We start from the raw sequence: 27,543 nt of genomic DNA, 5'->3' as shown, positions 1-27,543 counted from the left end.
TGTTGCTTAGATACAGCAGCTGTTGGACCTCATTTTGACCTGTAAGAGGAATGCAGAAAATGAGATGGGGAGGGAAGAAGAAGAGGTCCTGAAGGCACCAGAGAGGAAGAGGAAGATAGAGCAGGAGACTGCAGAGCGGGCCCTTAAATACTTCAAAGCATCACAGGGACACAAAAGGCACGAAAAGATTCCAGGTGAGAAGACAAACTGTTGGGTTTTGATGTCCGAGTCACTGCTTTCAAAATTGTTATGTAGGCTAAACAAAATGATTTGCTGTCTTTATTTTCTTGCACTCAGTGGTAGATAATGTTGCTAACCTTGTGTGTTCTCCTTGGTTCTGGTTCCTAGTTGAGGTAAACAAAGTCCCCTCAAAACAAAGTCCATCCTCAGCTCCTGTTTCTCTTGCATCTGTGATGGGCTCTTTGGGTTTGAAGGATTTGGATCTGAGGGACGATGGGTCTGAACTAGCTGCCACACTTATCGGGCAGCTGACAGGTGATTGGCTACTGATACTCTTCTTCACAGCATAATAAACTACTTGCAGAACCTATTTATATTACTTTTGGCTTCTCAACCTCTGTCTGTCTGAGAGCAATTCGCTGCTCACTTATTCTTCTAAAATATAATAAGGTTAATGGCATTTTAAAATCTCTTTGAGCAAAATATATATAGATACATTTTTTCTCTGCCCAACTGCAGGTCTCATCCAGACTGCCAATCAAAGCTTTTGTGAGGCCAAAGAGGAGAGACTGAGGGAGTCGAGTCCATTTGGGAAACTGGCCACAAAGCTGGGCCTGCCCACTAACTGTGACATTGATCTAAGGAAGCAAGAGGAGCTGGAGGTAACTTGTTTCATATTTACAATGCCTTTGACAAAAAATAACGGCATATATGCGTAGTAAAAAGTTGGCTGTGAATAGATCTTAGATCCTGCAAATATGTGCAATGAAAACATAATATGACACTCTTAATTACTCTAGAATTTCATAGCAAAACCTTAAAACTTCAGCACTGTATCCAGACATGTGGATGTTCCTCAGCATATTGTAAATTGATAATTACATTCTTTAAACATATATTTAGCATTTGAATACTGTCTAAAATCATCTAATCTATGATATTAGATATTACAAGAAAAATTCTAGTTTTTTTTTTGGTGGAAGAACAAGTAGAGGAAAGAAATGGAAAAGAAACCCTGCTCTAGTTATTTGTGTAACTACGTTTGGAGCTAACCTCCCATTTATGTTGAGTAAAAACTGTTAAAACTGATTTTAATTGAGTATATAGATATGTATGTAAGTATTTAACGTGTGTGTGCATCTGTGTTTAGGAGCAGACGGCGGGCAGCATCAGTAGTTTGGAGGGATTCAGTCCCGGTTCGCAAAGCGGGGACACGAATCAACACGGAGCAGCAGGTCGAAGAGGAGGGGGGCTACGGAAGAAAGTTGAAACTAATGAAGAGCCGGAGGAAGAGTGGGAGATCCCGTGGGTCCTCATCCCTATAACAGGTGTGTTTGTCTGCTCAGTCAACCATCTACACATCAAAACACACACTGAGTGTTAAAAGCTCTTTCAGCTGTTTTACATGAAAATAAATGAGTGAAAATATAAGAAGCAAAGAAGCGGATAGAGATTTAAGTCCTACGTTCTGCTAACAGTCTGTATATCACATGAGCTTAATTTGTTGTGATTGTGCCAGAGATGTATAACTTGTTATTTGTCTTCTATAAATCATTTAGTCAGGAGCCTTGCTGACATCAAAGCTTTGCTACGCTACGCTTCTTCCTGAAAAAAGGTTTTGAAGCAGACTGCAGCTCACAGGTGGTCAGAATTCAAACTAAATGTAGAAATGTACTTTCTGCAGGTCTGTGTTCAGAGAGGTACTCCCAGAGAGACAGGAACCTCCCCCAGGACCCTCGCTTCCAGCACCTCGCTATGGCAACAAGCATCTCCGCGACGACCAAACCTTCTAGGAAAAGTCCCACCTTGTCTCCTGAGCCCAGCCCTCTCCCCTCCCCCTATCAGTGCCCATCCCCCGACGCCAGTCCTCCTCCCTCTCAGTGCCCATCACCTGACCCCAGCCCACCGCCTTCACCCTCCCATTGTCCATCTCCTGAGCCCAGTCCCCCTCCTTCCCCGTCTCAGTGCCCGTCCCCCGAGGCCAGCCCTGCCACTTCTCCTTCTCAGTGCCCGTTTCCACTGCTCAGCCCCGCCACTTTTCCTGCCCAGCGCTCGTTGCCTGAGACCAGCCCTCTTCTGTCACTCTCCCAGTGGCGGTCTCTGGAGTTTAAAGAGCTCAAACCACTTCATAAAAACCACAGGAGTGCTAACGAGCAGCAGTTGGTCCCCCCGGCTCTCATGGAGTTACCAGGTAACAATATGTAACCTGAGAACGTCTCAGGGTACTTAAATCTGTTCATTTTTTTTACTGTAATCCCACCTGCAGCAAATCAAAATTTGAAGTCAGAACCAGCAGCTGGTAGAAAACGCACTATGTTCAAGTCTTTCAAGATCATTGTTTAAATTTAGCTGGATGTTTTGGCTGCACTTTGCTCTTTAGTGCAAGTAACGTCACAGCAGTCTCACAGGCAATACTTGAGTTATTGTATCGCTACTTAACTCCTTGTGATTATAATCTGTTGTCAGTCTAACACAGTCTGTCTCCAGCAGGACTGTCCAATGAAAAGGAAATGAAGAATGAAGAGCCTGTTGTTTCTACACCCACCCATCCATCTAATCCTCCAGCTCCAGAGCAGAGGATTAAACCCTCATCACCACCCATTGAAGGAGTAAAGGAGGCAGAGGGAGCAATGGGTGAGGTGGAGGAGGTAAAGGATAAACGTTTAGAGGAGGGAAAAGAATCTCAGCCAGAAGTGCAGAAGTACTGGGAAGAAGAGGCTGATGAGTGTAAGCAAATTGAGAGGGAGGCAGAGGATTTGATAATAGATATATCTAGTGAAAGTGACCAAAGGGAAGAAGAGAATGAACCGGAGCGACGCTCTTTGTCGTCTCCCTCCGTCACCTCCACTGCTTGTCCTCACAGAAATATTGACAGCATTGTGGACAAACATCTGGGAGACTTTTCCTCTGAGATACAGCGCCTCCTGCAGGCGGAGAGTGTTCACTACAGCTTGCCAGAGCCCACAAACTCCACCTCAAACACAGAAGCGCCCACACCTCAACACACACTCCCGTACACACCAGTTTCTCAGTTTTCGCAGTATGTATCTTTTTACAACCCTTGCCCCCCAGTTCAGAACTATGTGAGTTCACTACAGGACAGCATTAACAGGATGCTCACAGTCTTCAACGACAGCTGTCCAAGCCACAGGGCCGACACCGGCCGGACTCATGCTGATGCCACATTGGCTAACACGGTTAGTGATTTTGTGGCCAGTGTTCGAGCAGCTAACGGTGGAACAGGAAGAGAGGATGAGGTTTCTGCTCTCCGTGTGGAACAAACTACTGCTACACTGTCAGTCAGTAAAGGCTCTACGCTCTCAAGGGGAGATGAAGTGTGGCTGTCAGACACTAAGAACTGGAGGAGTTCCCCAACCTCTCGTGTCACGTTGACTGATTCTGCATCTGGTTCTCTCTACAAACCTGCCAACAGTTTAGAGGTCTGCAGGACAGTCACTCAAAACATCGGATCAACACAAGATGGCAGCACCGAAAGGACTGTAGGCTGCTCTGCTGACGTAGAAGATGAAGGTGAACGCTCAAGTGCAAACTGCACCGTTTCTATGCCAGTGGCGGAAGATTCCCACAGCTCTGTTTCCGTCCCCGAGCCCACCACAAGTCCCGCCCCATCTGCCAAAGACCTGAATTCTGTGATCAACCGGCTGGAGCCAGATGTGTTGAACAACCTCGTGGAGATCATGAAAGACATCAAGAGAAAGTCCCCACATTTTTACATCCACTGCACCGAGCCAGGGGACCAGGTCTATGAAGAGGTCAAGGTAATATCACAGACAGCATATTCCACACTAAAGAATACTTCTTCCATTAAACACTCATGATTCATGACTCATACATTATTTAATGCAGTTGATCTAAAGAAATTGGTCAGATAGTTTGGAAAAATTGCTCTGCGTGTATCCTCATGTTGCAGGAACACCTGTTGAAACTGGGTAACGTGCAGCAGAGTCCTGTGGACTTTCTAAACAAAGGCAACTCTGAGAACGGACTGCTGGTCATCATTAAGAACAAAGACATAGCCCGACACATACACAAGGTATTTCACGTTGTACTCTACTTCTGCTTCTTTCTCTCATTATTGCTGCTGGCATTAAACAAGGTGGACATTTTATTTAATTGGAGGTTTTCTTGTAAGAATTTCTGAATGCCACCTGGCCTCATTGATCTCCTTGTATAGACTCTGTGCTCTCTTCGGGGTAACTGCTCCTCAAATCCATGTTTTAGTTAAAGGCCTGGAGTAACTTTAGCTTACCTTAAATGTTCTCACCAAAGATTTGCAGCCCCAAAAATAGTACTTTTGTTAGACACTGCCATTTTAGCTGGGAAATTATGCCACTGTCATCAAGGAACTTTCTAAGTTCTCATTCTTGTGAGGAAAGAAGACACTCGCTTTGACTTTGCGTCTAGAAGGGACTCACTGCTGTCACCGAACAGCTCGACCTAACTTATTGGATGATACTGTAAAGGAAAATTAATTCTTATATGCATTGTATTGAGTGTTACTGTGTATAACCTGTAATAACCTCCTGTAAAGACCCCAACCTTTAAGGAGGATAGGTAGGAAAGATGGTACTGGGAGCGGTGTCAGTGTGGCCTTGGCTGTAGTTAGGGAGGAAAAGTAGATAAGAACGCTCAACTATATCAAAGGAGCGATGACGCAACAATCTGCATTATAACTGAATTGTCTTTGTCTCAGTGGTCAGAGCAGCTCTGTACTCTGTACTGTGTTGTTCTTAAAAGCATCTTATCTCCTCAGAAAATAACTGACTCAGTGCCTTACTAAAATTTCCCAAAGTGAAAAGGTGTGTTTATGCCTGTGTCCATGCCAGATCCCAGGCCTCATGGCTCTGAAGCGACAGTCCTCCGTGGTGTTTGTGGGAATCGACTCACTGGACGACATCAAGAACAACAGCTGCATCGAGCTTTTTGTTTCAGGAGGCTGCATCGTCTCAGATGAGTTGGTCCTCAATCCAGACATAATCACTCACGGTGAGTCTGGGATTAGATTCCAACTGCACACGTGCCATTTGTTTTCATCGCAGCTCAACGGATGTGTTGATCAATGAGATGTTGCTGTGCAGATCGACTGGCTGCTCTGCTGATGCTTCTGGAGCAACACAGTTCTCCTGAGAGTGTTTGGAGGTGGAAGATTCACTGCAGAACCCACAAAAAGCTGAAAGAACAAGCCAGGTGGGGAAAACGGCATACACACATAAACATTAGATGCAGGATGAAAACTTTACCTTCTTATCTGCCTCACATGGTTTTCTCGACTCTCTCTCAACTGCAACATTATTTCAGCTTTTTTCACCTGCAAAAGATTCACCACACAGAAAATGAAAAAGTCTTCTAACAAAAAGAATATCACAATATCCGGGTCCAGCGCAGCTAAAATAAGCAAACAGATGGATTCTATGTTGGATGAATTTTTGGAGTTTTTGCCACACATTCAGCTAACTGTGAGCTACACTACAATGTGTTTCTTTCCATCTCTGGACATTGTTGTTATGAAAAGCCATGTTAAAGCAGCTCCTTGTCAGATTCTGCTTTCATTACTATCGTCGACACGCTTTTAACTGGATTGTTTTGATTCTGAGCAAACCATCTTGGTGTATAAAATGCAAGCTTTGAAGTAAAAAAAAGTTGCAATTTTAACGTGATTAAGAACTAAAAACCATAGTGCTGATACTCAACAAAGCCCAGATAGCTCTGTTTCTCCTGCAACCAATGAATAACGTTTAGTTGAGAGGTGCAGATGTTTTTAAAGACAGCTCGTACAACGTGTGCCTGTTTGTTTGGTCCTCAGGTTTCGGAGAGATGCAGCCAACCTGCTGGAAGTACTGTCAGTCTATCAGAAGCGACAGATCATAGATTTCCTCCCCTATCATCACTGTGACATGATGAACCATCAGTCACCTGACCTCGACTGTCTTATCGAGCACCAAGCCCGATACACTCAGTTCCGACACACGGTTCTCCTCACTGGTACGTGTCTGCTCTAAAATCCTAAACGATCATCAGTGATTGGCTAATTATCTGTTGTTTCTGAAAAATCTCTGTTGCTAACAGTAACTCTTACTAAATATCCACCACTTAGTTTGAAGTAAAAAAAAAAAAAAGAAAGATAAAAACAGTAAAGATTTTAGAAAATTATAATACGCAGATCGGACACGCAAAGCATGCGGTTTCAGAAAGCAGCGCACTTTAAACCCAACACACACACACAGCTACGCTCATGTTATGTAAGTAAGTAAGTAAGTAATTTATTTGTACAGCGCCTTTCACAGACCAGAGTCACAAAGCGCTTTACAGGTACAATAGAAACACACAGTTAAGAAGTACATAAAAGTATAAGTTTAAAAAGGCCAAAGCAACTCAGTGGCAATCATAGCAGCCCAAGACAATTAAGAAGATTAAGACAATTAAGAAAATTAAGAAAAAACCTGAACAAATAAAAAGGTCTTAAGTTGCCTTTTGAAGGCGTCAACAGACTCCATCGAGCGCAGAGAGAGCGGAAGATCGTTCCAAAGCCTGGGAGCAACAGCCTGGAAGGATCGGTCTCCTCTGGTCCGGAAACGCGTGCGTGGCACCATCAGAAGATTCTGATCCACAGACCTCAGAACCCTAGCTGGGGTGTAAGACTGGATCAGATCTTTGATGTAGGGTGGAGCCCGACCATGCAATGCTCGGAAAGTTAAAACCAAAATTTTAAAATTTATCCTAGAGGAAACTGGTAGCCAATGAAGAGCTTTAAGAACAGGAGTTATGTGAGACCTCCTATTTGAGCGGGTCAGAATTCTCGCAGCAGAGTTTTGCACCAACTGCAGGCGAGACAGCTCCTTCTTGTTCAGACAAGAAAACAGACTATTACAATAGTCCAAACGCGAAGACACAAATGCATGTATAATTAGCTCCAAATCATCCCGTGACACCATTTTCCTGAGTTTGGAGACATTCCTCAGTTGAAAAAAGCAGCTTTTGGTCAGCTGTTTGCAGTGTTGCACTAATGACATGTCCTTGTCAAACACAACACCCAGGTTTCTGAGGCTCGTTTTAACAGACTGGCCCAAGTCACCCAAGTACTGGTTAATCCCTGGAATGGAGTCATCAGGGGCAATAACCAGTGTTTCTGTTTTGTCCACATTTAGCTGCAAGGTGTTATCATTTAGCCATTGATTTATCTCCACCAAACAATGAACTAAGGAGTTTAGCCTCTGGGGCTCAGTTGGCTTGAAAGAGCAGTAAAGCTGGATATCATCAGCAAATATGTGGTACGAAACATCAGAAAATCTCTGGATGATTTTTCCCCAAAGGGATCAAATACAGTAAAAAATAATACAGGACCCAAGACAGCACCTTGAGGGACTCCACACAGCAGATCTGCTTACTCAGACCTTATTTGGTTAGCTGTGACACTAAAACTACGCCCAGAAAGGTACGACGAGAACCAGTGTAGAACTGAACCTGACAGACCTACTTCATCCCTCAGTCTTCTCAGCAGGATTTGGTGGTCAGTGGTGTCAAAGGCTGAGGACAGATCTAAAAGAACTAGAACAGTGCATTTTCCCGAATCAGCAGACATCAGAATGTCACTGGACACTTTCAGCAAGGCCGTCTCCGTAGAGTGATGTTTGCGGAAACCAGACTGAAACGTCTCATGGATGTTACTTTGATCCAGGAATAATGACAGTTGTTCAGAGACCACCTTCTCTAGGATCTTGGACAAGAGTGGTAGTTTTGAAATAGGCCTGAAATTACTGAGTACAGTCGGGTCTAAGCCTGTCTTTTTAAGTAAGGGCTCCACTATGGCATGCTTAAATGTATTGGGAAACACACCTGTTGAAAGAGAGAGGTTAACCATTTTGGTAACCCAGGGGCCAATTACATCAAACACTTTCACAAAGAGCCTACAAGGAAGGACGTCCGATGAGCAAGAGGAGGGTTTCATCTTGGTCACCAATGCCGAGATATCAGCAAGAGTCACTAACTTAAATGAAGACCACAAGCTGGAGACAGGCTCAATGACAGCAGGGGCTCCACACAAAGGGGGAGGGATTTTCTCCTTGATCATCTTAATTTTGTCAACAAAAAATCTCAACAATGCATTGCTGTCAGCTTCACAAAAAACAGGGGTAACTGGTGCAGCAGGACATACAAGAGAATTTATCGTGTCAAACATCATCCGCTCTGCCTAACTGGAGATGATATGAAAACAAGTATAGCTGCTAAATTGAAAAGGATGTTGTTTTCATTGTGAATAAGATATATTTCTCTGAAACTCAGAGCATCATTTTGAGAAGTTCCCTGCTTACTCAAACGAGGGCATCATTGTGGTCGGTATTGAGGAAATTTTGGACAACTTCATCAGACTGATCGGTTGTCATAACATCAAGGACAAGCAGGTATTTGTCGAGGATCTGCTGGTTCCCAAAGGTCAGTTGAGTTCATTTGAGATATTTTATTTGTTTTGATTGTGTTTGTGTGGTGGTAATATGTGACTGTACTTGGAGTATAAAGTAGAAGCTTGATTCGATGGAGGAAACCGGAGAAAATAATGAGAAACAAAATCCGAGAAAAAGAGGGAAAACGTCTAAAGTTTGGGAGTATTTCAAACAAAATAAAAGAGAAAATACTGACAGTGTAAAATTACATTGTAAAAGGGAACGTCAGTGGTACAGCATCTCAGCAGAAAGCAGTCAGTTCACATATCGAGTCCAAAGGAAACATTATATTTTAGCATTTCAATGGAAATCAGTTGGCTTGGGGCGGTCTGTGGCGTAGTGGGTACAGCAGACGCCCCTTGTACAGAGGCTATAGTCCTCGCTGCAGCTGGCCCCGGTTCGAATCCTGCATCGGACAGCCCTTTGCTGCGTGTTATTCCCCCTCTCTCTGCCCCCTGCTTCCTGTCTCTCTCCACTGTCCTATACAATAAAAACATAAAATGCCCCCCCCAAAAAAAAAAAAGGAAATCAGTTGGCTTGTTAGCTGAAGGATGCTAGCAGAGAACAGAAGGAAGCTGAGGCTTGGGCTATGAACACGTATTTTTTCTGTCATATTGCCCATCAGAGCAGCTTCAGCCTGTAAGATGTTAATTTGAACTAATATTCTGAGTCGCATCAAAGTCCAGCCAGAATAAAAAAAACAGCTGATTTGATCAGACCGTGTTGTATCTGTAAAATCAGACACCTTATAACAGCATAACTGCTGTTATAAGGTGTCATGTTAACAGCTGTTATTTCACACTGATTCTTTGTGTTGTATGATAACAGGAAATAAGAGGCTTAATAGGATTCCAGATGCATTAAAGTACAGTTTATGAAAGCAGAGACGGTAGGAGAGAAGTTTGGGTCTGGAACATAAAAATCTTAAAACCCTGTAGTTTGAAACAGGCTTAACCCATTTAGGCTTAAAACGCCTGGAAAAGAATGCCTGTAAAACCTATGGGCGATTTCAGAAAGACCCCCTAAAACCTGAAGTTTTTCTGGAAATTCAGCAATTGTGTCAACGCCTACTAAATGATTGATTTCTCAGCCTCTGTAGCAGATAGAAACAAAATTCAAAAAGTATTTGAGAGCTTACACCTGTGGCTTTCTTTGGAAATTGAGTTTATTTACATACACCTTCACGAAAATAGAAAATGTAAAAAGTAAAGTGCAGGAATAGCGCTATTTTCAATTAGAAAACAGTAATAAAATAAAATTTTATATTTAAATTATTTATTTATCTATTTATTTTATCGCCAGTAATCTCTTCGTACTGGCAGCACAAGGAGCCCATACACATTCCAATAAACGTTTTCATCTCCGGCACAGTTGCGTGTGACCACCTTGCCATCTTTGCTCGAGCTGGAGTCTGAAGTACCTGGTCACTGTATCTATTTGTCTCGGAAACGAGATGCGCCCAAAGCTCCTCAGTAAAAATATGATTAAATGCCTGCAACGGTGTGGCATCTGCAGGTAAATCGACTTTCACCCCTGGTGTGCGGTTGAAATCTCTCAAACATATGTGCTAGCCATAAATCTCCATCAATTGGGTCAGCACGTTCTTCAGCATCATCAAAGCCAAGAAACTCCTCATAATCGCTACCGTCTGAAATGTCTTCCTACTGAAAGTCCAAGTTAACTTTTTTTTTTTTTTTTTTCTCGATGTAACTTAACTTCAAAACAATGACACGAGGAACATGACGACACTCTCACGTGTCTATTATAATGCATTTAATTGGCGCAGAGGTCAATAATTGGTGCAAAACAACCTTATACATGAAAAAAGACGTGTACGCTTTCCCGGCCTTAAAGGTAGAATAACGCAACAGCGCCCCCGGCTTTAAAGGTAGAAATGCGGCAATGCTTTCCCGGCCTCAATGGGTTAAATGAAGAAAGTACTGCAGACACACAACAAGCAGCAACTGAAAGCATCTCCATGGAGGAAGATTCACATCTGACTTTGAAAAATAATCCTATTTATATTCATGTTAGTTCTGAACGTGTGACAGTGGAGGGATTATGGATACATGGTTTATTAAACACTGAAATACACAGTTTAAGCACATGCTGACTTCATAGCATAAAACCATTGATGATGGTGTACAAAGGCACCCATTTGTGTCTGGATCAGTGGATCATGTCCCAGCAGGCATAAAGAAAATGACACAGTACGTCCAAAGTTAGCGTCTTTGTTCACATGCTCTTTATTCTCTGCTTTACTCTCAGTGCTCCTGAAGCGTCACGCAGATGTTTAAGATCTGTTATACAGACCCTGTGAAGTCACTCACACCGGTGTTTATAACTTTTTTATGCTTCAGCTGCAGCTCACTCCACACAGCTCACTCTAAAAGCATCAAACATTTTAATTAACCTCCACAAGTACCCCCCTCACATCCTGTAAACAGATATCTCTGCTTCTGTGTTCTGCGTGTTCATCTGTACTCTCATCTGTCTGCAGGTCCTGGCAAGCAGTCGAATCACGGGGACTCGGTCTCAGTTTCTGAGTTCTCTTCTTCAGCCTTCCCGGAGCACATTCAGCCCATCTCCTCTTGCCACCAACCCCAACGCATCCTTCCACAGCCTGGCTCCAACCTCCCCTCTCTCCCCCGTGTGTCTGACCAGCTCGTGCCAGACACCCTCTCTACGGATGGGCTGCCGCTGACTTCAAGCAGAGACATGGAGTTTCTTCAGCAGGCCATCAGACAATTACGGGCGGAGCGTCAGGAGCAGCTGCAGCAGCTAAAACAGCAGCAGCATTGTTTGGAGATACAGGAAGAGCCAGGAATCAGCCCTCTCAACAGCCTCATTCTCAATCCTGTTGGTACAGGAAGCGTTCACAAAACCCCTCCTTTTGGCCAGGGGGTGCCCTCTGAGCTAGCCCAGCCCACCCCTACCAGGAAAGCCGTCGCAACCACTCTGGAGTCGATTCACTCTGTGCTGCAGTCAGAATTGTGGGATGAGAAAAGGAGGAAAGACAGACAGCAGCATCCCACAGAGGGAAGGAGGAGTGGGAGCTTGGAAGGAGGAGAGCCTGGAGATCAGAGAGAGAGTACACCAGTGAGGATGGTGAGCTTACGGACAGGAAACTTGGCTCCAGGTAACACTGACACGTCTGCAGTGATGGGACTGAGTCATCAAACAGAACCAGCAAATGGTGACAGAGAAGAAAAAGCAGATCAACAGCGAGAATCAGAAATTTCTCTGGCAGCTAAATGTGGAGCATTCACAGTTTGTTCTGTAGAGAACAACAAACAGAGGTGAGACATGGCTCTCATTGGTTGGATTACTGCTCCCCTTTCTCATCTTTTATTACAATGAAAGCTGTCATTTTTATTTTGGCTTGATACATGCGTACTGAAATATAATTAATGCTGAGGAAAGTCAGAGCAGGGTTACCGCAGCCAAATTGCCCATGCCATCTGTGCCAGAAATGTTCTTATGTTGAGTACAGTTGTTGGTAACATTCAAAGGTAAAAGCGCATGCACGTGATGGGTACTCTGCATGTGCTGTGTGTGAAAGCTATCCCAAAAAGCCACGTTTTTTTCTTCTTTTTTTTTTCTTCTTCTCCTGTAGTGAAACACGGCCAGGCCAGGAGGAGCTAAAAGGAGCAGAAGTAGCACCACCGAGCAGCAGCGCAGCCAGCGGCACCAAGGTAACGGGTACAAGAATCAGCGTGATAACGGGCCGGGAGGGCAGCCCAAATCCAGCCCCGAACCAGCAGCACATCCAGCAGCAGCATCAGCAGCAGCATCAGCAGCAGCTGAGGAAGCAGCAGCTCCTGAGCGAGCAGCTGACCCTGTCACAGCCTCCACCTTACAGACAGCAGCCACCGCGGGGCGCCGGCCTCCTACAGAACCCCCATCTGACACGTTTCCACGCCCAGCCTTTCCTCCAAGGCCCCATGCTGGGACCCCTGACTCCCATTCAAGGGATAAGAGGCCTTCTGGGGCCCTCGCATCTCTGCCCAGGAGGTTTAGGCCCCACAGGTGCTCCCTTGGTCTGGAGCTTCCAGCAGACTGGTGTGGACTTCTTAGGAGGGTACTACAGCCCCGCAGGTCCAGGTAGCAACATGTACAGAGGAGGCCGGCGAGGAGGAGGCTTTAATGGGATGTAGGGACCCAGTTTCACTACACCAGCTGATCCAGCCACATACCCCGCCCTGCTGCGGCTCAGGTACAGAAGAATGTCAGTGTGTTCAGACCTCCCACATATGTACTGGACTAAAAGACAAAGGAAGGAGTGTCCACACTTTGCACCAAACAGGCCACAAAATCACAGAGAGGTCTAACTCGGGATTATAATCTCCAGCAATCTGGACATTTCAGTCACTCAGGCTTCGTAAACCTTTGAACTAGGAGAGTGTTTACATACAAACTCAATGATTTACACCTTCAGACGATGGCTGCAGACGCAGTTCCAGACCTCCAGAACACTTTAAGAGTTTACGTCAAATGACAAAGATGTGATTTACATTTAATTTCGACGCTGTGATTTAGCCGCTCACAGGCGTGAGATCTGCTCAGTTTTTGCTTCAGTAGGACTCCTGAGTCATGTTCGATCTGCAAACGCACGTTTTGGAGTCAAACTGCTGCTCGGCGTTTCTAAAATACACCATCACTCCGATCTGTTAACGACTTGTGGTCCACAGCGTGAGACACTCTGCTGCTCAAAACGCCAAACCATCGGTGAAGCTAGGTGTGGCATTTATTATCTTTTTTATCCATATTTTATACGCATACTTTAGATGGACCAAAATCCTGTTTATCTGGAATAAAGCTAGAAAAAGTGATTCAGTAATTATCAAAGTGGTTGGCACTTACTTTTCTGCTCCACAGATAGCCACATCAGCCCCTCGCTCAGTGTGCTTCTGCACCTTTAAGTCATGACTCCTGTGTGACTGAGATGTTTGAAGATATTGAATAAAAAGATGATGAAACAAGTAGATTGAAATGGTTATCAAATCTATAATCCCTGAAAATATGAGCATCACCTTGATTGAGTTTTGATTAAAAGTAGAGGTGGCACGGTGCTCAGTGTGGACTGGAGAGCTGCTGCGTGCCTGGCCACCAACACGCTGGCGGCTGTAAATAGGATCAAAACAACCAATCAGATTGGCCCTGACATGTACTTAAGTTGAAATCTGGGAGGGCTTTCTGACTCTGAGAGACTTAATGAAGGCTTTCTGGTTTAATCAGACCAGAGGCTTCTGGACCTTTTATTACCCTTCATGAAGAAGAGCTTTCACTCAAGTGTAAAAGAGCCTCTGGTTGACTTCCAGTTCCCAGGGTTCTCGAACGCACTACCACTTTGATGTTTTTACTGTTTGCTCGACACAGTTTCAGCCCTCTGGGAAATAAAAGCCACAGGCTGGACTTTTTCTACAGAGAATGTATTCTTCTGGATGTTTTCGGGACTGTGAAACTGGATAAACTTTAAAAAAAAATAAAAAAAAAGATTCTGTTAAAGAATCAGATGGACCCAGTGGACCCTTGTAAAATATAAATCTTTGTACTCAATGTTTTGTTTGTAAAACTGGGAGCTGTTTGTGTTCAGTTGTTGTTCTGTAAGAAACTGGTTTTAACTTAAACACATTTTTTCTTTCTTTTTACATAAGGTTTTTTTGTATTAAAATTACCCTGAGAAAACAGTGACTTTGCCTGGAGATTTTCTTGATTTCGCATTGAGCCGTGAGTGCACTTTATTGTACATTTAAAGCCTCAAAGATCTGTGACATTTAAAAAAAAAAAAAAAGATTGTAAAGAGTCTTTCAGGACTTTGGGTGCTTCTTTTGACATGTCAGATGGACTCCCATTGGTCCCAGATGCCACAAAGAAAAACTACAATATGATTTAGATCACGGATTATACATATACATCGGTTTATCTGAATTAGGTGTGCTGAAGCAGGGAAACATGTAAAACCTGCAGGACAGCGGCCCTCGAGGACCGGATGTGGTAATCGGCCTGTGGCAGGTTGACTTTTCCCCCACAGGAAGTCTCTCTTCTCTGCATCACGTGTCTGTCTGCAGACTCTTTGCCGTCTTCATCGTCATCATTGGATCGCAGATCCTTCGCCCAGCAGTTTGGTGAAATCCAGCTCGATTACGTGAGTTTTATTTTGAAATCTCATCTCATCAGTCACTGGGGTTTACTAACATCTGAAGTTTCAGGTGATGAAGTGTGATAATTGAATCATTTTGGTTTGAATCAAAGTAATTTAAGTTCTCTCGGAGGAGACAGAAAACTCTGAAGGCACCACCATGTTCCTGTTTGACATATAGGTTTGTAAACATTTTCCACCCATTTTCACCTTAAAAGAAATCTGTAAATATACAGTTAGTTTGATCATTTATAAGGATTTCTTACACCATTATTGACAGGAAACAGGTGACAGAGGGGCGTGTTACTGTCAGTTTCACATTCATCAGGATTTATGAAGGAAAGGTGCGTGGAATCAGGCATGTGCATTGTTTCCTATGTGTGGATATTTCTTTGGGTCTTTTAAACATGAGATCCCACGACTGATCAGCTTTGATTGTTCTGTTTGGCTTCAAACGGTGAAGGACGTGAAATTGCATTAATGTGGACAGTAGCTCAGCTTATAGTGTCTCATCTCATAGCTTGTTTGTCCTGTGACACATGAAATGTGCCATCACCATCAGAAATGGATGATGAATGAATGGTTTCATAATCTGTGCTGGACGTGAAGTGGACAGTTTTAGCAGTTATTGATGCAAGTGTAATAGAAACAACAGGTTTAAACACACTGAACATAATTTATTTCATTCGTTATAAATTAAAATATGCAAATACAATAAAAACAAGCGACAAGGAGCCAACGACTGAAAAAACATCGTCCAACATTCATGATTTAATCAAGTCGACAGAGATTCTCTGAAGGAATCAGTCATAAAACCCAGATTCAGACCGTCTGTTAGGGCAGGAGTATTCAGTGAGGTAGGAATGCTTCACTCTGAGCAGCTTTTACGTCCCTCTGACGTGTCGTTGACGGAGTAGGTGGTGCTGAGGAGCAGTCATTAGAAAGATGTTTTATGAACCCGAATCCATGATTTGAAAATTATTCAACTTGAGTGGAGAACTGAAGCTGCAAGTCGTGCAGGAAGTGCGTTCACCGGTGGTACATTTACTGACCCCCCCGACTACAGATGGACCTCCTTTGCTTTTACATGCATGGAAGACAGCAGCTTTGACGTATCCTAGTGACCACCGGTGGCTTCGTTACCACTTCCTCCTGCTGTTGTACAACAGAAGGAAGTCACGAGGCCTGTTCTGTTTGACAGATGGGGGTGTTTTGGGTTTTTTTCTTAAAAAGGTACCACATATTGTGCACAATTTGTCATGAATTACCTACTGCGCAGCCAGATAGGATTAATAGTAATTCTTTCGGTTTTTACTTGGCCCTCTTATAAGAGGGAAGTCGCCTCTTCGTCCTGACTGACCGCTGACCTCGGGCAGCCGCGGATCATCATTAGTGCAAACTGTCCTCATGTGTTGGGGTTCACATGCGGTGTGTCGTCGACGGCAACCGCTGCACGTTGTCGTGGCGGTTCAGGAGAGGATTCAGGTCCGTCTCCAGCTCCCTCTGCTTCTGTAGTAAACCCTGAAAGAACAAACATGTCGGCACACATGAGAGTTCGCTGGACGTTAACGTCCCGGTTACGATCGGGAGACTGAAGTTTATATGATGACAAATGCTACTAAGATTAAATTATACATTAATTTAAGCTTTTGTTGATGTCACTTAGTTTCTAATTGTATTGTTTTAATTGGAATATATTTAACTTCTTTATTTGTATTCATATCTGTATTACTTTTCTTTACATTGTATCGATGCATTTATTCCCTCCACATTTTTCTCTTATTCTTCTCGTCCCCTTTTTCATGTCCGTTTAGACCAACATGCTGTGATCAGAATTTCATGATTCTGTTTATCTTCAGCTGCCGTCAGTTTGAGATTTTATTACCATCCAGTTTAGTTCCAGCTGATAAATGAGCATTTGTTGTAGTTTGGTCATGAGAAGAGTAACCAGCTGTGTGTGTGTGTTACCTGCCGCAGCTGAGCCAGGCCTCTCAGGATCTCCTGCTGTCGTTGTGTTTGGGCGTTACGCAGCAGCTCCGGGTGCAAGAGAGGGTCGCGATGTGAAGGAGCCGGAGGAAACGCCAAACTCTGAGGAGGAGCTCCTGACCAGGAGAAAGTAAGTTTATTTAGACAAAAACTGTCTCACAATAACAGACATTTCAGTGCTGGCGTTAACGTTTTGTTGAATATTTTCCCTTTGACACATCTGTGGCAATTTGGGCAGAAATGAATAAATATTTACACCATAATTCATATTGATAATGGTTCTATAGGATAGTGGGGAAAAACATCTCTCCAATGTACTGTAATTTTGACAATTTGTCTGTGTTTTCTATCCTAACAGCAGCCTTTAAATGAAGCATCAGATTTCACCGTGTTAAACACTGATCCCTACAGTTTGCATCACTGATCGTGATTAGATCTGATATTAAAATGCTTCTCTGAAATTACTCTGATGCTGCAGAGCACCATGTGGACTGTGGACAGTTTTCATTCAAAAGTGGTCCCTTTACAGTGAGCAGAGCAACTTCTTGATCTTCAAATGTCTGATAAAAGTAGTTTTACTGCTTATAATGCTCAAGAATACGTTAACCCGTCACTCCAAATCTTTAAGCTTAATTCAGAATAAGAAAAACAGAAACTGCGCTGCTTGCATGGAGAAACATCAGCTGAGTGGGTGGTTCAGGACACCTGTCCCAGAATTTAGAAAGTATTTAAATATACTGACTATACAACAATCAATCCCCAGTATTACCTTCTTTATTAAAGGGGCAAAGTGCAACCTGGGGTGACGTATTGACTGAGGAAGAGGTGAAAGCCTATTACACCCTTTTCAGACATGAGCCCTGTTACCTTATTGGCTTCAGTCATCCACAGATTGGTCGGTTAATGTCCCCACATTCAGACACACTGGTGGTCCGGTTGGAGGTGGGCCCAAAGTATGACAGGGTGGGGGTGACAGCAGCTAGTTTAAGTGAGTGAGGGATTAGTAAAATGTATAGGACGGGTCCAGGACACAGGTGGAGGTTCATATTAGTGTGCCAAGTGCACGCTGGTTGTGTAAAATGGTAACCGTGGATGGAGGCAGCTAAAAAATGTTCCACTTTCCACAAGTTTAAGTTTAAACTGTACTCACAGGGATTTAGCTGCACTACACAGGACTCAAGACACCTCTGAACGCGTCCTCACAGCTTTCGGTTCAACCAGGACAGACGTTAAACCCCACGAGTCATTAGCAGTGGGGGAAGCAGTTCTGAGATGTATATTTTAGAGAAAAAGTGTACTAAAAATGTCTTGTTGTGTCCAACCTGACTGTGTTTGAGGTGGGGGTGTGTTAGCGGATTCCAGTGGGTCCAGGTTAAAGACTTCATTAGTCCGGACATAAGGAACGAACTCCAGGACCGGAGGAGGAGAGGTGGAGGCCTGCTGACTCTGCACTCTGCATTTGACAGCAGGGACAGGAGGAGAGCGCCCCCTGGATGAAGAGATGAAAAACCATTACACCGTGAATACCAGAAACTGCTGCCTTTTTAAGTTTGAACCAGGATAAAAATGTGATTAATCCATCTTCCTAAAACACTGATAATTGGAGCAGTCTTATTCGCCTCACGTGGCTCTTACATCTTGCTTTTGTTGCCAGTAAGAAAGACTGTTATTTGTTTGGATCAAACTTAAATATTTAAAAATGAAGGCTGCTGGAGAAGGTTTGGACTGTAAAGAATAATAGTAAGGATTTTGTTCAGTTAGAGCATTTAATCCAGTTAATCTGAATCTAATCTGAATTTTAAGGCTCCGAGTTGTTCAGCAAGTCAGTAAAATGTGGATTCACACAGCACCAAGTCTGGTATAAAGCAGCAGAAATATATAATTTCATGCTGCTGGTAACAGAGTATAGACTGACTTTAGGCCTTTGTTTCACTCTATTTACATGCACAGAGATCTTTCTATATCATGAAAGAGCTACTCTTTTCTCAGATTGGCACAAAATGGGAACAGATGAAGGTCAAAGGAAATACAGCTGATATATTCTAGTATTTACTTCTGTAGTTTAACACCAGCTGACGACTATTTCGTATTTTTCCTTCGTTGTTACGGAGGTTCCCGTCTTCAGTGTCAATTTCAGGAGGTAAGTGAATAAATTTTAGCAGGCCACGCTTAAAGGATTAATATTTTTATATTTTCTAATGGTGGTTTCTTGTTGCAGGATGAAGATTCAGCTCATGACTCCTGAGCCGCAGTCACACAGGCACAATGCATAAAAACTGGTATTTACAAAGACATCACATACACACATTTAAAGGCAATCGTAGGCGCTACCACGTGTAACGCTCAAGCTTAAAGACGGCTGCTCTGCTGTTGTTGTAAGACTTTGCTAATGAGGCTGCAAAGAGGAGTTTTGAGATGGTTTTGGATTTTCTGACACCAGAAGAAGAGTTGGCTCATGCACTGCTTTAGGTTTCATCCATTCATCCATCATCTTCCGCTTCTCCGGGGATCGGGTCGCGGGGGCAGCAGCTTGAGCAGAGAAACCCAGACGTCCCTGTCCCCGGCCACTTCCTCCAGCTCTTCTGGGGGGACCCCGAGGCATTCCCAGGCCAGCCCAGAAACAGTCTCTCCAACGTGTCCTGGGTCTTCCCCGGGGCCTCCTCCCAGTGGGACGGGCCCGGAACACCTCACCAGGGAGGCGTCCAGGAGGCATCCTAACCAGATGCCCGAGCCACCTCATCTGACTCCTCTGGATGCGGAGGAGCAGCGGTTCTACTCCAAGCCCCTCCCGGATGACCGAGCTTCTCACCCTATCTCTAAGGGAGAGCCCAGACACCCTGCGGAGGAAACTCATTTCAGCCGAAATGAGATTAAAGAACTGACACCACTAAATAAAACTGCTTTCATTTTCTCCTTTTCACTGATAAGTGTCCAGTAAAACTGTGCTATTTGTTTGTGCTGCAAGTTATGTTTTTATGTTAATAATTATTATATGGGGAATATCTACAGTCATTTATAGCTACAGATGGGTGAGGTTTCATAACAATTGTGATTTATCAAAGAAAACCCATTTCTTGGATTTATAATGGTGTGTATGCGCATAAATAGTCATTTAAATTTACACCTTTCAGTCAAGCCTAACTTTCTTTTAGACATTTAAAGTTAAGTCATCATAAAATGGTTGCTCACATTTTCTCTCAAGAAAAAAGTGAGTGGTCATTTCTGTTTGTTCAAAAAACTAATTCTCAACATTTTCCGGCGAAACTTCTTTTAATTTAATGTAACTTTAGTCCTCATTCAGTGGAATGAATAAACTTCTGAAACTGGAAACTCTTCGGCCATCAGCTGTTGCTGTTTTAGAGGTGTTGGAGTCTCAGGGGTGAGAGAAGTGCAGTCAGAGCTGCTAACCTGTCAGCGCTGATGGCTGTGGAGTTGTGGTGCCCTTTGCAGCCGGTTTCCACCTGAAGCATCATCATTAAAACACAGAAGAAGAAACAAACGATCACCGACCAGCAGAGAAAAAAAAGAGGTAACCAAAGTCAAACTGAATAATGTGATAGAATACGGATTTAAAAGTCAAGACAAAAGCAGAATCATCTGACCTTTCTGGGATTGGTTCTGCTCTGCTGGCTGCTGGGGCAGAGACGAGGCTCCTGGTGCTGAGCAGGAGGAGGGTCGGTTCTGGACAGGCAGGTTCTTTCCTGCAGAGCGATGAGCTTGGCCTGCCTCTTCAGTCGACTCTCCTGTCTGTCCTTCTGCAGAGCGGCCGGATAACGTTCCGAGGCCGGAATGAACCGACGTCTGGGCCTGGAGAACCGGTACAGGTTCAGGGGACCAGAGGAAATACTGAATTAAAGAGTCTGGGGTATTGTGTGGGGCTTAAGTTATACAAGAATTAATGTAATTATCAATCTTCAAGCTGTAAGCAGCTTCAACATATTAGAAGTTGATTTATTTTCTGACGTAGCAGCAAAAAACAACCAATTCCTGATATTTAATTTCATTATTACATTATTATTACAGCTTATTAGACTTATTTATATCATTATCAAATCAAATTTATTTATATAGCACATTTCATGTACAAAACAATTCAAAGTGCTTCACATAAAATAAAAGCATTGCAGCATGGAGTGTAAGAAGCATTAAAAATACATAAAAAAAATATAGAGAAACAAATAAAATAATTTTAATTAATTTAAAAACAAGCTACAGTCCAGATAAATTAAAAGATATTATGCAGATTTCATGCATAGACACATGAGAAAAGAAATGTTTTTAATCTGGATTTAAAAATGTCTACATTTGGTGAAAGTTTACTTTCCACTGGCAGTTTGTTCCACTTGTTTGCAGCATAACAGCTAAATGCTGCTTCTCCATGTTTAGTCTGGACTCTGGACTGGACCAGCTGACCTGAGTCCTTGGATCTAAGAGCTCTGCTGGGTTTATATTCTCTGAACATATCACAGATGTATTTTGGGCCTAAACCGTTCTGGGTTTTGTAAACCATCAGCAGGCTTTTAAAATCAATTCTGACTGACTGGGAGCCAGTGTAAAGATTTTAAAACTGGTGTGTTGTGTTCAGATCTCTTAGTCCGGGTTAAAACTCCAGCAGCAGCGTTCTGGATGAGCTGCAGATGTTTAATGCTCTTTTTGGGAAGTCCAGTTAAAAGAGCGTTACAGTAATCGAGTCTACTGGAGATGAATGCATGGATGAGTTTCTCCTGGTCTTTTTGGGAGAGGAAACCTTTAATTCTGTTGATGTTTCTGAGGTGGTAAAAAGCTGCCTTGGTGACAGCTTTGATGTGGCTGCTGAAAGTCAGATCTGAGTCTATCAACACTCCGAGGTTACGAACTTGGTCAGTGATTGTAAGGTCCCGAGTCTCAAGATATTTACCAACGCGGACCTTCTTCTCTTTGCTACCAAACAGAATGATCTCAGTTTTGTCTTCATTTAATTGTAGAAAATTCTCTCTCATCCAGGTGTTTACTTCCTCCAGAAACTGACACAGTACGTCTGCTGGGCAGCAGTCGTCCGGTGACAGAGACACATAAAGTTGTGTATCGTCTGAATAACTGTGATAATTGATGTTAAAGTTCTGCAATATCTGACCCAAAGGGAGCATATACAAATTAAACAGAAGAGTTCCAAGAATTGACCCCTAGGGGTCGCTCAGATTCATAGCTGCCAATTGTAACAAAACAATTATCATCATGTAAAATTTAAACTGGAAATTAAATATAACTTTTCTTTCTTTACTTCTTTTGATGGGTGTATTGACAGTTCCTCTCTGTGTGCACCAGGACCCTGGTTGAGCTGTAAAAAGTTGTCTGCCATCCATGTCTAAAATACAGTTAAAAAGGTTAACTGTAGGGCTGGTGTCACCAGGAGAAATATAAAGCTGTGTGTCGTCAGCATAAATATGAAAGTTTATGCCTGTCTCCTGATGACATCCCCAAGGGTCAGCATGTAAAGATTAAAAAGAATCGGACATAAGATTGAACCTTGGGGAACGCCATAAGTCAGTTTATATCTTGTAGATGCTGATTCATCGATGCCAAAAACAAATTCTCTATCAGGAAGATGGGACCTAAAGCAATTTAAAACAGTACCAAAACTAAAACTCTGTTCTGACACCCCGATGGTGGAACGATCTCCCAACTGATGTCAGGACAGCTGAGTCGCTGTCCATCTTTTGCCACAGGCTGAAAACCCATCTCTTCAGGAAACACTACCCAGATCCGCCCTCTTAGGACATCACCTATTTCGTCCTAGCTTACCTAATTTAGGAAACCATTTGTTTCCTAAATTGTCTTTCCATTTGTCTAGGTACCTAACTTACTACACTTACTCTAGCACTAGTTATGCTCTTAGCTGTTTGGTTTTGGAAGGAACTGCACTTATGATTTCTTGTGACCTGAAGTTCTTTTGCCTACCGATGTGGAACACACTTATTGTAGTCGCTTTGGATAAAAGCGTCTGCAAAATGACCGCAATGTAATGTAATGTAATGTACCAGAGAGGCCAGTGTTTTACCTGCTACATAAGTCACCCATCAAATCTGCTTTCTTTAGTGTATTCATATCATTTAAAACAGCAGAAAGCTTCAATAATGAGCAATTTACTATTGATGACACTTTCAACTTTTTAACTAATCTTGAAGTAACAATAGGTACTCCTCATTAACCCAGTGGCAGAACATCCAGGATGAAAGAGGAAAATCCTCTGACAAACATCCCTTTCTCTTCATTTTCTGGGGGTTTTTTTGTTTGTTTTTTTGCAGTAAACTAATCATTTTAAAGGATAGCTGCACCTTTCCATCACAAACAGCATGGATTCACCTTCCAGCTGTGAAATGCCTCTTTATAGGTTTAGTTTTACCACCGCTGTGTCTTGTGGTCTCGTTCTTGTTTTAAAACAGACCACAGTGAACATTAATGAGTCTAATAAAGTGGAAGTTCTCAGATTCATAGGAAAGAACTTCTTCATGACACAAACGTTTTAAACTTAAATAGTGCACTCTTTTCTTTACGTGTACTTTTAATTTAATGCATTATGACTTTATAATATTTCATGTGAAGCACGATCCATCCTTAAGTGTTTATATGTCGCTAATCTACGTTGTGTGAGTTGTACGTTTGTACCTCTGTGTGTTCCACTCCGGCCTCCTCTTGTCTCTCCTGCTCCTCTCCGTCCTGACGAACAGTTCATACGGGTCGTCTCCTGCCGGCATACAGATGTTCTCCTTCCCCGTTCTCACCGCTCGGCTCCTGCTGTTCGGAGGAGCAGCGGACTGAGAAGGAGGCGGGTGGTACCGAACGGCCACGTCTGGAGTCTGAACTCCGTCTGCTCCGAGCGTGAGAACGGCTTCTGCACAGAGAGAAGACACAACAAGTACAGATATTACATGTAGAAGAGAAGCAGAAAGCAAACGGTGTTGGAAAATAACTGGAAGGAGCCAAAAAGGCAGACAACAGAAATCTGACGCCGGTTCATGTTACCGTCCAACAGCTGCACGGGAAACAAGATTTCCTGTGCGAGCGGTCAGTCATGATTTCTGTCAGCCGACAGAAGGGAGAGACGTCCAAATAAACAGCAGCAGAATGTCATATATCAAATCAAAAGGAAAAGGAAAGTCTGAAGGAGGGATTTAAAAGACGTATGCAGTGTGCAAAGTGTTCCATAAGAAAAAACACGATCTCCCTTTGTTGCAAACTGTGATCTGGGGATAGCCAGAAGAGCACCATCTATGGATATCATCTATAAGTCTGAGACGTATTTCAGGGCCACTTAAAGCGGAACTCCGGGGCATTTGAAGCGTGTTTCCATTGCTAGAGGTTGTCAAATACTGCCAGTAGGACACAGAGAGATGCGTATCTGCGCTCCCTGTGTGAAGATCGCTCTGTCCGCACACCCTGTCATGCGAGGCTAATACGTGGTGGCTAAGGGGCAAGCGCTAACCCTTCCACGTAAAACAACAACTTGCACACTGCAGAAACGTCACACCACTTTATAACCCATCCGACAATAAAGTCACAAGCCTTACCATCAAAACCATATGCATGGTTCTCACATTACTGGCATGGGGACGTTACAAAACAACTTTATAAACAGCAATTCACTCACCGGCTGGTTGTAGGCTCGCGCATGTGAAAGCCCAAAAGAGTCGATGGAGGATAATCCCATATACAAAACAATTATATTCTCTAGAAAAACTGAGTTCAAGTATTTAAAACATTACAACAATACATGCCCAGTAATATTGTTGTAATGTTTTAAATACTTGAACGTAGTTTTTCTAGAGAAGATAATTGTTTTGTATATGGGATTATCCTCCATCGACTCTTTTGGGCTTTCACATGCGCGAGCCTACAACCAGCCGGTGAGTGACATGCTGTTTATAAAGTTGTTTTGTAACGTCCCCATGCCAGTAATGTGAGAACCATGCATATGGTTTTGATGGTAAGGCTTGTGACTTTATTGTCGGATGGGTTATAAAGTGGTGTGACGTTTCTGCAGTGTGCAAGTTGTTGTTTTACGTGGAAGGGTTAGCGCTTGCCCCTTAGCCACCACGTATTAGCCTCGCATGACAGGCTGTGCGGACAGAGCGATCTTCACACAGGGAGCGCAGATCTGGACCTCTCTGTGTCCTACTAGCAGTATTTGACAACCTCTAGCAATGGAAACACGCTTCAAATGCCCCGGAGTTCCCCTTTAAGACTTTAAAGGTGAGCCGTAAAACGAGCTGAGATTGAGGTCCACCTGAGCAGCAGTAACAGTGTTTGGAGGTTTTTTGAGTCTGGATGAGAAGGAACGGAGCGGAGCGTGGAGCGGACGGTGGAGCGGAGCGGTGAAATATGGTCAGAGCGCAGAGCGGTTTTCAGTTCAAAACCCGGAGCGAGGATTTCGCTCCGCTCCAGTTCGCTCCGATGCGCTCACAACGTCAATTAAAAATGTCGGATTATAAAATTTGTAAAATAACATTTTTGATTTAATGTAGTCTAGTGTAATAAATTAATAATTAAATAGGAAACGCGGGGCAACATGAATGGAGCTAGATGTTACGTTCACAGCTGGGGACAAGCAGCCACGCGGGCCTTGTCACACGTAGTAAATGAGGAAGTGAGCAATTCAAGTCGAGGGCGCAACGGTGTGTTCTATGTGTGGCGGAGCTAGCATTAGTTGCAGAGAGTGCGGATAATAAACAGGGAAACGCCCGAACTGTAGGGCCTACAAACGCTATCGAGCGTGGATTGTGTATTTCGTCTGGAGTTTTAGGCCACGGGAACGCTCGGAACAGGTCAGGTACCGTGAAGACATATTCCCGTTTCTGATTGTCTGAATTAAGCTGACTGCTCAGGTGCTAGTTCTAACCGTGACCCTCATTTCCTCTGCTTTGCTTCCGTTTCTGCTGATGCTCTCGCGGCCGGCCACACACACACACACACACACACACACACACACACACACACACGCGCACGCCTCTCCCTCCTCCTGCCTAGCCCAGCCTGGGCTCTCTCTTTGCTGTGTCGTGTGATGCATATTTAAGCTGAGTAATCTGGTGGGCTTCGTCCTGACTTGGTAGTTTTCTACCTGGCGCCCAACATTTTCTAAACATTATTTTTTGCACGTCAGAGTGGCGATAATTTAACAGCCAGTTAAACAAGACAATATACCGGTCACATCATTAAATCAAACGCCGTGTGTCCCAGGGTCAGGGGCGGATTGGCCGTCTGGACTTCTGGGACTTATCCCGCCGGGCCGGCCGGCCTAAACATAATGTCAACGGCCCTTGTAAGCCGACTGGCAGTACGTGGCTGGCAGCAGCAGCATTCACTTCTTCTTCTCCTCCCTGGTTCCCGTACCGCCCATATGCCCCCAGTATGCCAACTAGTGGCAATGCACAGAATACAACAAAAGGCTTTTATACGCTTTTAAATCTGCACTAGCATTAGGAGGTGGGTTTCACTTGACGTCACTTCCGTATTTTTCTAAGCGCGTGAACCCAGGTGGTGGGCAACCTGAGCTGGAGCCCATTGAAAACACTGTGTTTTGTCTGCCGCTTTTTGCCCAAAATGCCTCAGTTTTGTGCCGTTTTTGGATGTAGCAATCGGTCTAACCGAGAGAAGGGAAAGGGTTACTATCAAGGACCGAAGGTAATCGCCCATAGAGGTGAGAAATGGAAAAAAAACTCACAGAACAACGCCGCAAAAAGTGGATAGTTAACCTACGTTTACAGACTGGAGGAGCTGAATTTGCAAATGCTCGTGTCTGCGGTGACCACTTTTCAAAGGTATGTGGGAAATCTAACTGTCTAGTAGTAGTGCAGTAAAGTATTATGTTGTTAAATGCCAATCAACAGTAATGTAATACGGGCTACGTTTGGGCTTTGTTTTGAAGGCTGCCCCAGCGCGTTGTTAGCTACTGAGTCAGTGGACTGGGCTCCGACGGTCAAGCTGGGTTACCCAAACACAGAGCTAACACACCGTCATCGGTGTTTCATGCGATCTCTGAGAGTGGTTGATCTAAACAAAACAAATTTGTCAGAATCTTCACGTTTCAGTAGTATCCACGAAGTGCTAACAGCGCACATTAGCTCCCAAGTTCTCGACAACAGAATCGCTCACTCTCTCTCTCGTGCATTAGGCTAACAAAGACACAATGTCAGCATTTGGATATTTGGATCTCGGCATTTTATCAAAACATGAATGCCAACATTCAGAGCTCGGCATTCAACATGTTGAGTTCTGCTTTACTGCCCAGCCCTGCACTACACACTGCATTTTCCACTGGGATAATGCACCATAAACAAACAAAACAAACTTACCCTGGCGAACACCAAAACACAATCATTCTGTAGACGTTTTACTCCAAGTTTGCTGATCCATCCGCTGTGGTAATCGGGGGCGGATTGGGAAGTTTTTTTCCACCGGGACAATTTTTCCCTTGCCGGCCTCATACCAAAAAAAAATCTATTGTAACAGGGGGTTTCAGTTACGTCATCACGGGAGCGCACGAATTTCAGCTGGTGGGCAGGAAGCTGGACTACAGCATAGCAACAACATGGAGAATATGGAGATGAGTGAATATTGTAGTGGTTTGGAGCCGGCACATAGGGAAAGATGTTTGGCGTTAGTTGAGAAATACATTGGGCGTGACACATACTTAATGAAAATGTCCGAATTTTCGCAAAACCGGAACAATTTGCCGAAAATAGAGGCTGTGGACATAACGAGCTACCTGGTTCTCCAGACGTCTTACTACACCAAGCAACA

General features: G+C 43.7%; 2 protein-coding genes across 6 annotated transcripts in view; one reads left to right on the top strand and one right to left on the bottom strand.

Moving 5' to 3' along the window:
• Positions 1 to 14,333, top strand: part of tasora (transcription activation suppressor a) — a 34,604-nt gene extending 20,271 nt beyond the window's left edge. The window contains exons 16-28 of one of the 2 annotated variants that reach the window (XM_075461833.1): positions 11 to 194; positions 349 to 495; positions 700 to 842; positions 1,331 to 1,508; positions 1,865 to 2,371; positions 2,671 to 3,959; positions 4,112 to 4,234; positions 5,028 to 5,187; positions 5,280 to 5,388; positions 6,005 to 6,183; positions 8,482 to 8,631; positions 11,140 to 11,938; positions 12,256 to 14,333. In XM_075461833.1, coding sequence (XP_075317948.1) covers positions 11 to 194; positions 349 to 495; positions 700 to 842; positions 1,331 to 1,508; positions 1,865 to 2,371; positions 2,671 to 3,959; positions 4,112 to 4,234; positions 5,028 to 5,187; positions 5,280 to 5,388; positions 6,005 to 6,183; positions 8,482 to 8,631; positions 11,140 to 11,938; positions 12,256 to 12,796 — 4,509 coding nt within the window. In that variant the 3' untranslated portion in view covers positions 12,797 to 14,333. Of the gene's footprint in view, positions 1 to 10; positions 195 to 348; positions 496 to 699; positions 843 to 1,330; positions 1,509 to 1,864; positions 2,372 to 2,667; positions 3,960 to 4,111; positions 4,235 to 5,027; positions 5,188 to 5,279; positions 5,389 to 6,004; positions 6,184 to 8,481; positions 8,632 to 11,139; positions 11,939 to 12,255 lie in introns of both variants that reach the window. The other variant, XM_075461832.1, reaches the window with a different exon arrangement.
• Positions 14,334 to 15,437: 1,104 nt separating this feature from the next.
• The window catches only part of ccdc66 (coiled-coil domain containing 66), a 42,489-nt gene continuing 30,383 nt past the window's right edge, over positions 15,438 to 27,543 (bottom strand). For 3 of the 4 annotated variants that reach the window (XM_075461828.1, XM_075461830.1, XM_075461829.1), the window contains exons 16-21: positions 23,413 to 23,638; positions 20,370 to 20,574; positions 20,176 to 20,228; positions 18,090 to 18,256; positions 16,750 to 16,883; positions 15,438 to 16,302 (exon numbers count right to left, since the gene is read on the bottom strand). In XM_075461828.1, coding sequence (XP_075317943.1) covers positions 16,201 to 16,302; positions 16,750 to 16,883; positions 18,090 to 18,256; positions 20,176 to 20,228; positions 20,370 to 20,574; positions 23,413 to 23,638 — 887 coding nt within the window. In that variant the 3' untranslated portion in view covers positions 15,438 to 16,200. The remainder of the gene's footprint in view (positions 16,303 to 16,749; positions 16,884 to 18,089; positions 18,257 to 20,175; positions 20,229 to 20,369; positions 20,575 to 23,412; positions 23,639 to 27,543) is intronic. The other variant, XM_075461831.1, reaches the window with a different exon arrangement.

Source organism: Odontesthes bonariensis, chromosome 3 (assembly GCF_027942865.1).
Source record: "Odontesthes bonariensis isolate fOdoBon6 chromosome 3, fOdoBon6.hap1, whole genome shotgun sequence".
NCBI classification, from domain to species: Eukaryota; Metazoa; Chordata; class Actinopteri; order Atheriniformes; family Atherinopsidae; genus Odontesthes; species Odontesthes bonariensis.
The sequence above is the reverse complement of the archived record's forward strand: the minus strand, read 5'-3'. Positions and strand labels throughout refer to the sequence as shown.